The sequence below is a fragment of the Tiliqua scincoides genome, chromosome 1 (assembly GCF_035046505.1).
Source record: "Tiliqua scincoides isolate rTilSci1 chromosome 1, rTilSci1.hap2, whole genome shotgun sequence".
Taxonomy (NCBI): Eukaryota; Metazoa; Chordata; class Lepidosauria; order Squamata; family Scincidae; genus Tiliqua; species Tiliqua scincoides.
Window position 1 is genome coordinate 220649344 of NC_089821.1, and position 16927 is coordinate 220666270.

The 16927-nt window shown below is 42.0% G+C and overlaps 1 protein-coding gene across 7 annotated transcripts in view; it reads left to right on the top strand.

The window, feature by feature from the left end:
• Positions 1–16927, top strand: part of MAP3K4 (mitogen-activated protein kinase kinase kinase 4) — a 92759-nt gene that overhangs the window by 55372 nt on the left and 20460 nt on the right. For all 7 annotated transcript variants that reach the window (XM_066616233.1, XM_066616215.1, XM_066616250.1 and 4 more), the window contains exons 4-13: positions 1389–1631; positions 2890–3033; positions 6418–6575; positions 7620–7736; positions 8111–8210; positions 8315–8398; positions 11351–11617; positions 14258–14407; positions 15473–15634; positions 16488–16621. In XM_066616233.1, the coding sequence (XP_066472330.1) occupies positions 1389–1631; positions 2890–3033; positions 6418–6575; positions 7620–7736; positions 8111–8210; positions 8315–8398; positions 11351–11617; positions 14258–14407; positions 15473–15634; positions 16488–16621 (1559 nt within the window). The remainder of the gene's footprint in view (positions 1–1388; positions 1632–2889; positions 3034–6417; positions 6576–7619; positions 7737–8110; positions 8211–8314; positions 8399–11350; positions 11618–14257; positions 14408–15472; positions 15635–16487; positions 16622–16927) is intronic.

Genomic DNA, 16927 nt, shown 5'->3' on the forward strand with positions numbered 1-16927 from the left:
CGGAAAGGTAATAAACTATGTTAATGAGAAGAATTTTAGTAGTGGTGTATTTCATAGAATATTCCAGAAATCATATTCTGTGGTCTGAAATTATACTGCCATATGAGGAGCAATCACTTAAATGTCAGTGCACCAAATGTCAGAAATGTGTGTGTGGGGGGGGGGAGGGGGGTGTACAGAAAAACAAATGGATTGTTGCTGGTACTTAATGGAAGCTAAGCCACTGAGTATGTTTTAAGTTTTGGATCATCATAGTTGCATTGTAGTTGCTCATTTGTGAGTGTTCTATTTAAATAATAAATTTGTAGCTCCTGAATGGAGAGGAAAAATTGATGAGAAGCTGATCATATTGTTTGACTTAAATGAGAAGTGCTCATATGTCACAATGTGGATATGATGTGAAAACTAGAAAGGGGCTTTGTTCGCATATTTACAGTCTCTAGGGTATCGTGCCCTTTCAGTTCTGTGACTGTGTAAAGACTCAGCCATCTGATGTCACTTATTATGCATTTATGAACTTCCAACCATCTTACCATGTTTGTCCCAAAGTATTTCAGCATAAAATAAGTAGTGGCGAGATACAAAATCTTATGATGAGACTTCTATTGTTGAATGCTTAAGTCTCGCACATGTGCATTTAATTTGTTAACTTGTTTCCAACTCTGTGACCCAGTTTTACCTTTTATTTTGATTGAACTCAGTTTAATACTAAGCACTTAAATATTGATCTAAGCAAAAATGCGTGTGTTAACTTGGTTTTAATTCCAAAATATTGAAAAAGCAAAAACTTCATTGAAATGCACCAAAATCTCAGAAATATTTTAAATTTAAAATTAATAGCTCAGGGCCAAACTCATTGCAAGTGGCACTTAAATGCACTGCTTTTGTCTTGGCAATTGACATAGGCAGCTATTCCTTTAGTCCAAGTTAGGATGACTGCATATTAAAATTCTGGCATTTTTGCCTGATAACATGCTTGTATCTACTGTTAAATTATTTTTCTCTACAGTATGCTGGTTCTCTGGGAAATCTAATTTTTCTGTTGCTGTCTTCAGGCTAAGATATAAATCAGATATACCAAGGACTTGTGTGCAGCTAATGGGACACTTTCATTTTGCAGTGCAGCATGAGATGCTGATGTTAGTCAGACTATTTTGGAACGTCACTCGCATTTTACAAATGTACTTTCCATGCAGCTTGAGATGGTGCTGTTTGTCCTGCATGGCTTGAATAGTTGTTTGATTCTGTGGATGTAACAGACTAGAAAGTCAGCTACCTTGATGAACTTCCAACAAAATTCAGTGGACTATTCTTGATATGCAGCTAACCTGGAGGGAGGAGGAAAAAGTTTGCAATTGTTGTTATATAGTATCTATTTTTTGTTACAGTTTTCAGAGTACCCCGATCCCATTTTATGTTCTGATTACGTGCAGTTGTCAAATTCCCCACCTTCTTCAGATCAAAAATGCAGTACTGTGTCATGGGAAGAGCTGAAATCTATGGATTTACCATCTTTTGAGCCTGCATTTCTAGTTCTGTGTCGAGTCCTTCTCAATGTTATCCATGAGTGTCTCAAATTAAGGTTGGAACAGAGGCCTGCTGGGGAACCTTCTCTCCTGAGTATTAAGCAGGTTTGCCTAATGTTTTTTATTCATTTTCCCCCCTTATCTTAGCATAATTGACATTGTTCCAGAAAAGAATGTGTTGTCTCTCTTTTGATTGTCAACAACGTTCTCCAGTACAATGAAAAGATAGTGAAACGGTTGTTAAGAAAATCTTTATCTGTGGGTATCTGTAATTAGCACTCTTAAAATAATTGCCTACTTGTGTCTTTTCAAAAGGGTTGGCCATGTACTTCTTCCAAATTGCCTGCAATTATAAGCAGTTTAGGAGAAGAGATGTATGTTGTTTCTATTTCTGGGGCAAACTGGGACAGTTATTGACTATAAAAATGGTCACATCTTTTATTAAGTTGAAGAATCGCAGTCATTTATTTGTTAGCAGTAAAGATATACCATCAGTCATATTTATCTAATGGGATTTATATCCCACCTTATTTTCATGGGCTTGAGCAGTTATATGGAAAGTTTTTTTCTGCCCAGAAGGTTCTAAAGCTGAACTACATACATGGACCCCACCTTCTATAGCAGTACATAGTACCAATGAAGAGCTTATATGGTCAACTAGTTCTAGATAGGTTATTTAGAAGATTTAGGTTTAAGAAACAAAAGATAACCCCTCTTTCCCCACAGTTCTAGCATTCATATTTGAGAATATGAAGGTGTTTTGGGGGTGGGGTGGGAAGAAACATAGAATTTTGTATGTGGCAGATGTTTTCTAGTGGATAATGTGTAGGATTCTAATCTGGGAGATCTGGGTTCAGATATTTACGCTGGTCACTGCTGTTTCGGTGTCATTAATGAGACACATTAGCCCCATGTCACATGTTGATTGTAAGGTTTAATGAGGAGACAAAATGTTAAAAAAAAACTTGGCAGAGTTAACTATTGGTGAGCAACCAGCTTCTATATCACTGTAGCTCTTGTGTTGCTTGGCCCTCTTATCAGGATAGGCCAGTGGTTCCCAAACTTACCTGGGTCACAATATCCCTGCAGCCTCTTCTTCCTGGCAGAGCTGGGTGCTGCCAAATATGGGATTTGTGAGATCCAAGATGGCAGTGCCCCGGGGGGGGGGGACAGGTAGGAGGGGTGAGCAGGAACGTTCTGTGGCATCCTGTGAGTGTGCTGTAATGCCCTAACATGTTGTGATGCACACTTTGAGAACCCATGGGATAGACCATTGATGTACAGACTTTAAAGTTGTACAATAGAAATTTTAATTTGAAATGTGAGATGGATTGTTTGCTATTTATGTACTGTTCTCTTGCAGCTAGTGAGAGAATGTAAAGAAGTCCTGAAGGGTGGTCTGCTAATGAAGCAATATTATCAGTTCATGTTACGTGAGGTGTTAGATGACTTGCAGAAGAACTGCAACATTGATTCTTTTGAGGAGGACCTACATAAGATGTTAATGGTAAGTAGCAATTTATTGTATCTTGCCATGGTTCAAGTTTGTTAGTTTATTCACTTGACTCTGATCACTTTCTGTTTTTCCTTCAAAGAAAAAACAATCTTTGCAGGCTAGAGAAGCTGCCTGCTAATAAGATTGTTTTTTCTTCTTAAACATATAGTTAAAAAGCTAGCCATATTGCCAAATAGTGGGGGATCCTATGTTATCACTAAGTGTAATCTAGAATTATTTGATGTCCCTGGTTCCACTCTTGGTGTTCACTATCTGTAAATATGTATAATACAGTCAGTTACCAGTGCACTCAATTATGACACTGTAAGTTCATCTTATTTTCTATCTGTGCATGCTATCATTATTTCTTATGCATCCATCTAAAAATATTCCATCAATGCTTGTGCCCCAAAGAGGTTCATTGCCCTCTGGTGGTTATTGACCAAGGGATTTGTCCCTGTTTGAGCTAAGACTGCCAAGATTCATTCTTGCAATCTATTCAAATCAAAACCCTCAACTTATAGGTGTTGTCGGTTTTCCTGACTCCATGTAGGTACGTAAGCCCAGATTCTTTCAATTAAATCTAAAGTATGGATATATAAAGAAAGGTGATGGAATATAAAAAAGAAACTACATTCATGATTTTGCTGGTACTGTTCTCAAACAGATTTAAAAAACTCTCAATACCAAGAATGAGTTTTTCAAAATATGCAGCCTAAAACTTTTACACAAACGAGAAATAAAGGTTATAAAAGAAAATATTACAAAAAATATTTCAGTTTGAAAGTCAGTTTGTAAAAGAAATCCAAGGGAATGTGGGTTTCATGCTCCTCTTACTTTGATACCTGCTACATATTCCAACAAACATAGCAATTCCAACAAACATCTTCTTTATGAGACAGTGGGGAGTTCTGGGAGATTTCTATCTGATACTGTTACTAGCCAGAGGGCCAGGGAACCCACCCCTGCCTTCCAGTACTTAGTTGAGAAAGAGAAAATCACTGATGTCCACAGTCATAAATCACTTGCCATTGGGAACCTTCCCTGTTTTAACTGGCTTCCCTATCTTCTACTTTTCTTCCTGTAAAATATAGGTGTGCCCTCGTATCTGTTTGGGTTCTGTTCCAGAACCCCCCGCAGTTAAGTGAAACCACAGATATGGGTGAACACCCCCTTCCAGAGTGTCCTCTTGAGTCTAGCAGAGGCTGCAGACATCTGTCCGCAGCCTCTGCCAGAGTCAAACTGAGCCTGACAGTGAAAAATGTCACTTCTGTTTCTCCTTGAAACTGGAAGTGACGTTTTTAATGCCTTATAAGGTTCTGGGAGGCCCAGGGAAGCCCCAGAGGGCTTTCCTGGGCCTCCTTATGCCTTATAAGGCATTAAAAATTTTACTTCTGGTTTTACTTCTGCTGGGCTCAGAGGACCCTCTGGAGGCAAGCAGCAAGGGCAGACCAAAATTGTGTATAAATGAATCCGTGGATACAGGGTGCCCCCTGTTCCTAAATCATGTAGGGATTCATTCCACTGTAAACAGAAAACAAGGAGTGTTAGTAAAACATTACAATTGTTGTAGCTCCCAAACCTACTGTGTTCATGGTACCCGTCTTTCACAGCAGCGTTCCCAACTCTCCTGGGCACTGTCATTTTGAATTACATGAGATCTTGCATGATCCAAGATGGTGGCACCCAAATGAGCCAAGAAGAAGAAGTGGCCAGGGACATCCCATGGTGCCTCTGTGAGTTTTATATCAGTTTGGGAATCAGTGTCTTAATCCTTTTCACAGTGGCAGAATGGCCTCCATTTGTAGATTGGTAGATTTTGGACTGACGATCAGCCTTAAGAAAACACAGGTCATGGTTCAGGATGTGGACTCACCTCCCTGCATTACAATCTCTGCGCATGAACTGGAGGTTGTCCATGACTTTGTGTACCTTGGCTCAACGATCTCTGGCACTTTCTCTCGATACCGAACTAAACAAATGCATCGGTAAAGCAGCTACCACGTTTTCCAGACTCACAAAGAGAGTCTGGTCCAACAAGAAGCTGACGGAACATACCAAGATCCAGGTCTACAGAGCTTGCGTCCTGAGTACACTTCTGTACTGCAGCGAGTCATGGACTCTTCGCTCACAACAGGAGAGGAAACTGAACGCTTTCCACATGCGCTGCCTCCTACGCATTCTCGTCATCACCTGGCAGGACAAAGTTCCAAACAACACAGTCCTGGAACGTGCTGGAATCCCTAGCATGTATGCACTGCTGAAACAGAGACGCCTGCGTTGGCTTGGTCATGTCGTGAGAATGGATGATGGCCAGATCCCAAAGGATCTCCTCTATGGAGAACTCGTGCAAGGAAAGCGCCCTACAGGTAGACCACAGCTGCGATACAAGGACATCTGCAAGAGGGATCTGAAGGCCTTAGGAGTGGACCTCAACAAGTGGGAAACCCTGGCGTCTGAGCGGTCCGCTTGAAGGCAGGCTGTGCAGCATGGCCTTTCCCAGTTTGAAGAGACACTTGGCCAACAGTCTGAGGCAAAGAGGCAAAGAAGGAAGGCCCATAGCCAGGGAGACAGACCAGGGACAGACTGCACTTGCTCCCAGTGTGGAAGGGATTGTCACTCCTGAATCGGCCTTTTCAGTCACATTAGATGATGTTCCAAAACCACCTTTCAGAGCGCGATACCATAGTCTCTCGAGACTGAAGGTTGCCAACATGTAGATTGGTAGCTACATTTTCTTCCCTGTAGATAAGCAAAACACAGATACAGAAAGAAAATTAGCAAGCACCACACTGATGTTGGTGACCTAGAGAAAGTCTGGACCTTGTTCCCTGATGGCTGGCATGTAAAAGGAAAAATAAAATGTTATAATGCAAAAGGCTTGTGGATTTGGTAATATGTTGTGTAACAATTATCAGGCAGTCCAATCCTAACTTGCGCAGGAGCAGGCAGGCCAGTGGGCCTGCGCTGCATCCAGCTCAAGTTTGGGGCCAAAAGCAGCATAACCTGAGGCAAGGGGATAACTTTCCCCTTATCCTGGGGCATGCTGCAGTGGCCCCAATGAATCTACTCGAATCTGTGCCACCTGATGAGGTGGGACAGATCTGAGCAGCACGTGCTGCCCGGGAACAGGGTCAGGATCTGGCATAACCGCTGGATCCTGGCCTAACCTCCTCCCCGCCCTCCCCAGACCAAGCTCGATTAATGCAAACTTACCCTGCCGGGCCTGGGGAGGCCAGCACAACTACTTGCGCTGACCTCCCTGACTCCTAAGTCGGCACAAATGTGCCTTACAGCAAGTTTGCAACACCCCCCCCCAGTCAGCGCAAGTGACTTGTGCCAGCCTAACCTGGGGGTTAGGAGTGTGCCCTAAATTACTTTTTCTTTTATTTCAAGGTTTATTTTGATTATATGCGAAGCTGGATCCAAATGCTACAGCAGTTACCTCAAGCATCTCATAGTTTAAAAAATCTCTTGGAAGAAGAATGGAATTTCACCAAAGAAATAACTCCTTATATACGAGGAGGCGAAGCTCAAGCTGGAAAACTGTTCTGGTACAATACCTTATTACTGTGTTTCTGATACCAGTTAGCTCAGAATTAAATTATATAAATTGGGAATGTAATGTCAAAAGAATTTATTGGCAGGAATGTCCAATGGTTTAAAGATAATTGTGGCACATGGCTTCATATACAACATGTCTGCATGCAGTGCATTTGATGTAGATGCTTTGTTATAGTTTTGTATTGATGTGTTTATTTGAAATAATGTATTTGTGGAAATGGTGACAATATCTATAGCTTTACCTAAACATAAACAAACAAAAATTTTGCACTGTTGAAGTTTGCTGAAAGTCAAAAATGGTGCAGGTTTGGCTTGTATAGGAATCATATTTAAATAAATGAGGAGCAAATGAGTTCTTTTCTCTCCCGTCTCCCCTGAGAGCATGAGAAATGATATTCTCACAGTTATGTAGTTGTTCCCTCATGCTGAATAATATATTTTTAGGCTATTTTTTTAATGGCATATACCTCAGAGTATTTTAATTGAAAGCAATGAAAATTCAGTCCTTATACACTTACTTGAATTACTTGTATTACCTTACTATTTTTCATAGTTAAATATTACTGGCAGTGGCTTGTTTCCTCAGTAGTGCTTGTGCCAACAGTGCAAGTGCAAGCTGTCTTCCCCTCCCCTCCAGGTAAGCTCTCAGGAATGTTCACATAACCACCTGTGAACATTTTGGGGCCCTCGGGAGTGGTGTGTGGTTCAAGGGGTTTGCAGGTCAGGGGGAATCAAGCTGAGCAGAGCTATGCCCACAGAAGCTGCTTCTGTGGTAGTTGTCAAGGATTTCACTCTTCCACAGCTGTCTCCCATGTCACATTTCAGCAGGACTTCAACCCTCAGAAGTGATTTTTCAGGGGGCTCCAGAAGCTGCCCTGGGGGGAGAAAGGGTGAAGAAGATTGCTTGCAGTTGTGCTGTTGTATGAGTGCTATGTAGGATACAACTCTCTGAAACCTACAGTGCTTTGGAGATTATACAGAAACTTTTCTTTACCATGTTTGTAGGAATGAAAGGTGTTTTACTTTTGTTTCAGTGACATTGCAGGGGTGCTCCTGAAATCAACAGGAATCTTTTTGGACTCTGGCCTACAAGAGAGCTGTGATGAGTTTTGGGCTAGTGCTGACGATAGTGCAGCTTCAGATGAAATCAGGTACTCCCAGGCCTGCATCAGTTCCTTTCCAAGATATGCTGTTAGATTTTTAAAAAGTGTGTTGAATGTGTGAAAAAAACAAGCTTTTTTTTTTTCAAATTGCATCTGAAATTTGTTCGTGTTTGATAGGCCTATTAACACTTGTTAGGGGTAGAAGAAGAAGAATTGTGTACTTTCTCTTCTTTTTTTCATATTTTTACGTAGGATGTGTTATCTTAGCAACTCTGGGTTCCTTTTTAACTTGTTATTTGTATATAACATATATAATTTGTACATAACAACAACAATTCTGTTGTAAATATATTTCCTCCATCACACATTTGAACACATGTGCAAGTGTTATCAGATAACTGCATTGTGTTCAATTTTTATAGGAGATCTGTTATAGAGACCAGCCGGGCACTTAAAGAGCTGTTTCATGAAGCTAGAGAAAGAGCATCCAAAGCTCTAGGCTTTGCCAAGAGGTTAAGGAAGGTAAAAAAATCTAAGAGAGCTCTAAATAATATCAAAACTGAGTTGCATTGACATCATTAAGAATGCAGTTTGATAAGTTAACATCTTTCATCTTCCCCTTATAGGACCTTGAAATAGCAGCAGAGTTCACATTAGCTGCTTCTGTGCAGGAGTTCCTCAGCGGCCTGAAAGCAGAACAGTATGTGAAGGTAAAATCAGTCTAGGGACTTAATGGCATTAGAACATGAACAACCCAATTGTATGCATGCTTACTTGGAAGGAAGTCCCATTATGGCCAATGCATCCTACTCCCAGATAAGCGTGTGTAAGATTGTAGGCTAGATATGTAAAATGGAAAGAGACACCAAATATGTGAATGGATTTTGGGGTATTTTCAACTTCTTAGGACTGGTTAGTGTGGGTCTTAGTGAGGTGGTACACCTACACCTGTGCCTGGGCTGTATCACTTCAGGCTGCAGATGGGTGCTCATATGATTGAATGCCCCTTCCTACAACAACAAAAAATTCTTGTACATAGAAAATGTCATGAAGAACATTGCATGAACATTGAAGAAGGGTTCTAGCCTAGGTTTCTCTCTGATATGCTAGTTTTCTGTATTGTAGGAAGGAGCGCTCAGAGATATTAGATCCTCTGCGTACTGTTTGTACTGGTATAGTCCAGGAACAGGGTTTGCAAAAAACTAGACCTTATTCTGTACGCCCAAGCCTGTTTGGGACTTGTCTTTCTACAACAGCATTGCTTGCTTAGAACAGCAAGGCTGCAAAAGGAGTTTGTGATATATGGCATGCTAATCTGCTCCAAGAAGAGAAGTCTAACATTCTGTGGTGTAAGAGTATGGGTTGGTCTAAAGAAGCTCCTTATACCCTGACTTCAATATTGAAGTTGAACTGCAAAAAATTATTTTGAAGAGTCTTCTGTTTGCCAGACCACTAAGCCACAGTTGTATGAAAAAAAATCAGCCTGCCACGTCGAGAACTTTCTGTGTAAGGCATGAACATAGTGCTTATTGACATGTGTACTTTCAATGTACACGCACAGTGTACGTGTGTACATTGTGTACATTGTGTACAATGTACACATGTACACAATGTGCACACAGATACCCCAGTCTAGTCACTGCAGTGTTTGGGGGGTGCACATTTCTACAGAGTGATCTGTGACCTTGCTGTTGGAGTGAGGTATATAAATAGGACATGATTCTGCACAAAGGTACTGGTCTGAGAAAAGTGTATGAAAAAAGTTTAGCATGCTTTTTTAGTGCCAAACCCGCTTTGGTAGGGGTGTTTATTCTAAAACAGGCCAGGATCCAGTTAGAGCCTGTCCCAAGGGGAGGGGCATGAGGGTTAGTCAGGCCAACCCACTTTAGAACCCTGGGAGGGGAAAAATGGAATCTTTTTCATTTTGTGGGAGTCACCTTCAGACAGCAATTGCATTTAAAATTAGCTTTACATGCCTGATCTCTTCTGATCTTGCAAGCTAAGCAGGGTCAGGCCTGGTTAGTACTTGGATGGGAGACCACCTGGGAATACCAGCTGCTGTAGGCTTATACCATAGTCTTTCGAGACTGAAGGTTGCCAACCAAAGAGAAAAGGCAGCCTATTGTACTTTATTGGAGAAGATTAAGCGCTTGCTTATTTGCACTGACACCCTCACCTAGGCATGCCAAAAATACACACATGAATGAAATTGCTATCCTTAGCATACATAAGAAATCTAATTCATCCACACACAGTCTCTCCAGGCTGGCCCATGCCTGCTAGGTCACTGTGTTACTCAGTCTGGACTGGAGGAGTCTGGATATTGACAGCATCCTTCTACCTTAGATTTCTTCGGGTCTCTTATTTTAGCCCCATGTGGGTTGTTCTTCCTGGAGGGGGTCACTTTCTGGGATGGGCTCCTCTGAACATGTCACTGGCTCTTTGTCTTTTAGGATGGAAAATTCCATCTTGGCTTTCTTGTTTTGGGGGAGGTAGACAAAATTCCCTTATATGCTTTCAAGCAAGCTGCATTCTGGGTTTTTCTAATTTCCTTTCACTCAGCCTTGAGTTAAATTGTTACTAACTTCCTTTGACCAGTAGGCCTCTTTTTTCACCTTTATAAGTGACAGTCTGTTTGTGTGAGCTGACTTTATATTCACTTCCTTGGCCTGGCTGGCCTCTCACCCATGTTCATTCTGTACTCTTTGTCTTTTCAAATTCCTATGTTATAGAGATAACAGCATTGTGGGGAGAGGGGAATGGGGAGAAAGAGTGAGAAGTCCTGCCCCTACTGCTAAACCTAACCATCTACTCCAGTGGTTCCCAAACTGTGGGTCGCGACCCGCCAGGGCAACTGGAAGAACCCTTAAGGGGAGTGGCTCAGAATTTAGTGCATCAATGGCACTGCAGCAATTATGCAGCAGTTGAAAAACAGAAGTGGCTTCCAGTTGCCAATCAGTGCTATTTTCAGCAGCAGGAAGGCCCATAGAAGGGGCTGCAAGCCTCTTGGACCCTCTCAGAGGCCAGCGCAAACCCCCCTCCCTGGTAAGTTTTATAGCCCCCTGTCCTGCCCCCGCAAGGACTTAGTAGGTTCCCAACTCCTTCATAGTCAATGTACATGACAACAAAGTACAATAAAAATAGATGTACTATATCAGACAAAGCATCATGACAAAATAGTAAAGCTGGTCGGCACGATTCTCAGAGTAGCTTGAAAAGTAGCAGTTTAAAATGGAGCCTGGAGGCTGTCCTTTGAAATGACTGCAGTCTAGGTCTGACAGGGGCAAGGGAAAAGGAGTGCACCTCCATGTTCCTAAGATAGTGCATTGCAATGGTTTTATTGCCCAGACTTGCAGCACATCAAGCCAGGAAATACATGTTGCCAAGGTGATTTTCCTCTACTGTGATGACGTGCAATGAAACCGTTTCAGCATGGGAAGGCTGAAGGTTGCCCAGTTACTTCAGCAGTGTAGGGGTGCATCTCTGATTGGCTGAGATCATGCAGTGAAGGAGAAGAGTGCTAGAGCTGTGTGGTCAGTTGATAAAAAGATACATTACTGTGGTCATAAGATGCATTTTCATTGTAACATTTTTATAGATGAAAAGTTGGTGCATATTTAGGTTTGAGTAACTTGGACTGAATTGGTTTGTTCTTTCTTAAGGTGCAAATCCCTGGATTGGAAAACTTGCAGGTCTTTGTGCCAGGTAACCTTGCAGGGGAGAAATGTATTACCTTGCAGTTGCTGAATGCAGCAGCAGGAAAAGATTGTTCAAAAGACTCTGATGAGGTTGCAGGCGAACCTTTCTTGCTTATGACCAAGTATATCAATAAAGAGCATGAAGATGATGACAGCTGGAGCACATGGGAAGGCCAGCCTGTCAAAATAGTGCCACAGGTGGAAACTATTGATACACTGAGAAGTATGCAGGTAAATATTCTCTGTACTAATAATTGCCATTGTTACTCTTCCGATTTGGTACTGGTTAGGCGCTATGAAAGTTGATGCTTTGTTTTTCACAGCTAAGTATTGTTTTGGGCTCTGGGCACTTGAAAGATTTGGCCTTTTGCAATTTTTGTTTCTAATTTTTAGGCAAAGGAGTTTAATTTGCGTACGATTCTTATTTGAACAATGAAACTACCTTGAACCAAGTCAGACCATTGATCTGTCTGTCCCATTATTATCTGCTCTGACTGGCAGCAACTCAACAAGGTGTCAGGCCAATTCCTTTCCTTTTACCTGTTACCTGATCCTTTAAGTGGAGATACTGAGAATCAAACTTGGAACTTTATCCATGCAAAGTGTATGCTGAGTTATTGCCCCTCCCCCACCTTTCTAGTGGACAGAAGAGGATTTTTTTTTTATGTCATCCATGTACTGGGTGAATACCTGTATAGATGAGGTTAGTGGCCATGATCTGGATTATCAAGTGTTTTTGTAAAAATGTTAACCCTGCCCCCAAACAAAAGTTCACCAACTCCTCCAGGCATAAACGGTTTTTCAGTGTTAGTGTTTGGGGGGGGGGGGGGTGAGATGGATGGATGGATGGACAATTTGAAATGGCTGGACCATAACTGCAAATGTACAGTGGGCCCACGTTTTCCGTAGAGGTTCTGTTTCTGGAACCCCTGTGGATAAGGAAAACTGTGGGTACTCAAACCCATGGATTTTTGGACCCCGAAAGAACTGAGCTCCAGTCAGGTAAAGAGGGTCTTTTGAGGTCTGCAGAGGATGCATGCAACCGCCAGCTGCCTCTGTGGGCCTCAGAATGGCCACTTTGGCCAAAAAAAGCTACTTCTGATTTCCTTTGGGAAACCGGAAGTGACGTTTTTATGTCTTACAAGGCATTTTGAGTCTCAGGGAAGCCCCCAGAAGGCTTACCCAGGCCTCAGAATACCTTACAAGGCATAAAAACACAACTTCTGATTTACCGTTTTTTCGGCCGAAGCAACCATTCTGAGGCCCACAGAGATAGCGGGTGGTCTCACTGCCTTTGTGGGCCTCACAAGACTCTCTGGAGGTGAGGGGAGCATAGGTCCCATGGGTTCGGGGGGACCTGCGGATAAAAGAATCCGTGAGTTTCGAATCCGCGCAAAACATGGGCAGACCCATACTGTTATGACATTAACAGGCTCACGAACCTGTCAGCTTATGGGAAACTCAAAAAATACTTCCTCCAAAATCTTTTAGTTCACTTTAGAAGTGAAAAGGTCCTGGAAACTAATGCATAACAGATAAACCAAACATCATTCTCTGCAAGAGCAGTATTGTATATGAAGCTTTCCCCCCACTAAACTAATGATTTTCTGAGGGGAATGTATGTGTGCTTTTGTCCCGATTACCTCCCTACTAAATGTGTGTGTGTGTTGGGAGCGGGGGTGTGCTCTATATCAGTACTATGCATGCAGGCATTGTCCTGTTTGCTGGAAATTCTGCCCTACCTGACCAGCAGCCTCTAGTAAGGTAAAATATGCACAGAAATCTGTTTCTCCATATGGAATGTCTCCATTATCTCTTTGATCAGAATGAACATTGGAAAATCAAAGTGATCCTTTATAGGCATTTCCTATAGCAATGGTTCCAGCAATGATGTAATTGTGGGGGCAGCAGCAATCACAGTGGCATCAGGAGCAAAGGGGTTTTTAATTTACCTGGGGGTTGCGCTGGCCTCTGGGAGGGTCCAGGAGGCTCGGTCCATTCAGCAAATAGCTGCAATCACTGATCAGAACCCAGTTCTGGTTTTCATGTGAAAACTGGAAGTGGGCTGTGATTGGCAATTGCAGCTATTTGCTGCAACCTGGAGGCCCACAGATGGGGCTGAAAACCTCCTAGACACTCCCTGAATCTAGCACATGAGTTAAAAATCTCCTGCTTCCAGTGCCATCATGATTGCTGCAGTGTCATCAGGGCACCCATTTCTGGCCCACTCCCCTTAAGGGGAAATGGCCCTATTACAGTTTCCCTGGTGGGTTGTGACCTACCAGTTTGGGAACCACTGTTCTATAGCATTAAAAATTTTGTGGGAGGAAGGTAGTAGAATAAAACTTTTGTAATCTAACACACACAGGGAAGAAGGATTGCCAGTTACCCTGATATGCCAGTTAAGAACTTTCACAAGGTTTACACTCTCCCTCCCAACAGGGTTTCCTCTGCTCCCTCACTTACCTGTTACAGTGCCCTGCGTGATGCTTCTCCACCCTCTTTCCCTCTTTGTGAAGGCCCTTGTGAGGAAAGAAGTGGAACATCTCCATTCCTAGAAAGCCTTCATGAAGGGGGAGGGAGGGCAAGTGCTCTGCAGATGGAGCCAGTTAGGTAATTGAGGGAGGGGCTTGACTTGGGGTGGGGGCAGCACTCTTTAACTGGCTTGCCTGAGCCAGCAGTGAAGATTCCTGTTAACTGAGTTTGTCACTTTAAGTGCCAGATAACACAACTTTTACTGTAATATTTAAAATTGTTTTGGAGCTTTAAAAGTGTTGAACATTTCAGAATGGTCACCGTTGCATTCATTTTTCATAAATGCAACCATGACAGCCTCTTTTTGGCAACAACATGTTAAATTTGTATTTCTAGGTTGATAACCTCCTCCTTGTAGTCATGCAGCCTGTGCATCTTGTGAACCAGAGAAAAACTTTCCAGCAGGCATTTGAAGGACTGATCTGTTTGCATCAGGAGCAAACCTCCAGCCAGCCAGTCATTGCCAAAGCTTTGCAGCAGTTGAAGGTACATGTCTCCCTCACTTTTTGCCTTCTGAATTCTTAATTATACCAAGCTGCTTCTTAAAAGATATGTAGCAAGTTCCTGAGATTCATTTGTCACAGAAACAATAAAAAAGGAGTCATTTGCAATTACAGTTTTGTACAAATTGAGAAGAGTGAAGAACTGCACAGAGTGCGTAGATTGTATATACAGGATAGAGTCATATATTTATTTTTTGATGGATGGGGAACAATTTCTAACAAATTTTGGGCGCAATCCTAACCGCTTATGTCAGTGCTTTCCAGCACTGACATAAGGCCAATGCAGCCCTGAGGTAAGGGAACAAACATTCCCTTACTTTGAGGAGGCCTCTGTGAGTGCCACCCAACTGCAGGGTGCAGCACACGTCCCGTTGGCACCGCTATGCCAGTGCTAGAAAGCACTGACATAAGGGGTTAGGATTGCACCCTTTGAATGGTAGATATGAAGCTCCTGTTGTGTATCAGTAAAGTGCCATGGGGGGGGGGGGGAGAGATTTCCCTAAAAGGACTTTACTATTTGTGGATAATATAGCTGCAGCTGTTAGTAAAATCTTCTCAGTGCCTGGCAGAATCTCAAAAGTGGGGCTAGCAAAATGCTTCAGATGTCTCTGAGTCATCAGCAGATATTTGGAGCTAGTTCTGTACACCATTGAAAATACATTTCAGATTCTTAGATGCCAGCATTGAGTTTCTAAGTTGCCCAGTGACCAAGTGCCTGGGATTATTCTAGGCCTCTCCAGCATTGGGTATAAACCACTCCTGTTAACCATTGGGGGGGGGGGGGAGAGAGGTAGGCAGAGTGTGGAAAGTTCCATTTATACAAATGAGATTTGGGTGTGTATTGCCAAGGGAGTCTGCAACATGCCACTGATTAAATACTCTTGCCTCAGATAACTCATGCTACAATGTATCTTCATTTTTAAGATACCACCAGGCAAAAATGGTTTTTGTAGTAAACAGTAGACATTTAGAAATAAAATCCCTGAAGCATTGGCAATTTTTTACACAAAAAATGATTTTTTAGAATATATTTTTTCCTGACTTCCAGAGTGATGCTTTGCAGCTGTGCAATAAAATAAGCAGTGCCATTGACAGAGTTGATCGCATGTTCACATCTGAATTTGATGCTGAGGTTGATGAATCGGAATCTGCCACCTTGCAGCAATATTATCGAGAAGCCATGATTCAGTGTTACAACTTTGGTTTTGAGGTAGGTTTAGAAGAGGTTGCTTCCTTTTAGGTTTGTCATAATGCCAGAATAGGTCAGAACTTGAAGTGTCCTTTCCCTTTTGAAATGACAAAATGAAGTTTACTCTTTTGACAAATTCCTTATTTTTAGTAGCCTGTGCATTCAGTCATTTCAGACATTTCTGGGAATGTTGAATTGCCTGGTGAAAGTAGAAGCGTGTAGGTTTCACTCAACTCTTGCCATTTTTGCAAACAATTAAATTACAGAAAATGTGAAATACATTTTCTTCTCTGAGAGCATTTGTTCTATTGAATGTTTTAACCAGTGTTTCCACAAGTAATTATTGGAGACTGTGTGGACACACTTTCTCTATTCATCAATGTGAAACAAAGAAAAAAGACCAAGCCCAGAAGCTCTTTCTAGTCATTCTCTTCGTTTTCATGGGCTATTGCTAAATACCAGTGTTCCCTGTACTGGAACTCTTACCCTGAGAGTTTCCTTATCCTTCTTCCGTTTGTTGACTGTAAGAAAACTTCTGAAGTGGCAGAAGGTTCCAGCAGTAGCTATTCTTACATCAAGCATGGCTGCTTAAAAGATTCTGATAGGCTCAATTCACAGTTTTAATTTATCTGGCCTGTTGGCTTATTTTGCTTTGAATATCAACCAGCCTTGTAGCATAGTTTGTAAAAAAATTGCTCTTTTCATTCCAGAGCTTACTGCTTTGTGTAGCTATGCTGTTTTTATTATTGTCTCTTATATGGGATGTTGAAGAATTGTAAGGGGGCACAGAATTTTGGAAACTTCTGTAGCAGCATGCAACAACTGCTGAAAATGGTTATTTCAAAGCTTGAAGAATAATTTTAATGTATTGTAGTACCATAAAGAAGTCATTCGTCTGATGTCCGGAGAATTCAGACAGAAAATTGGAGACCAATACATTAGTTTTGCGAGAAAATGGATGAATTATGTACTTACTAAATGTGAGAGTGGTCGAGGCACCAGACCCAGGTAATGATTAAGTGGGCGCTTTTTGGGTTTTCAGTCTTTTATTTCAGTGAGATCTTTTGTGTTGTAAACATAGAGCATGATTGCTGCCTTAGACCACTTTGAGGGAATGCTGTTTATGCTAAAAACAGGGGTGTGGAATAAGACACTTGAGTAATCCAAGTCCCAGGCTGCTCAAGAGTTTCCACTTTACTTATCTGGAGTGACTTTATATTTTATTGAAAATAATTGAGGGGAATTGATAGGGAGGAGCTGTAGCTCATTGGTAGAGCACACACTCATGTGTGGAAGGCCCCAGATCTAAACCCT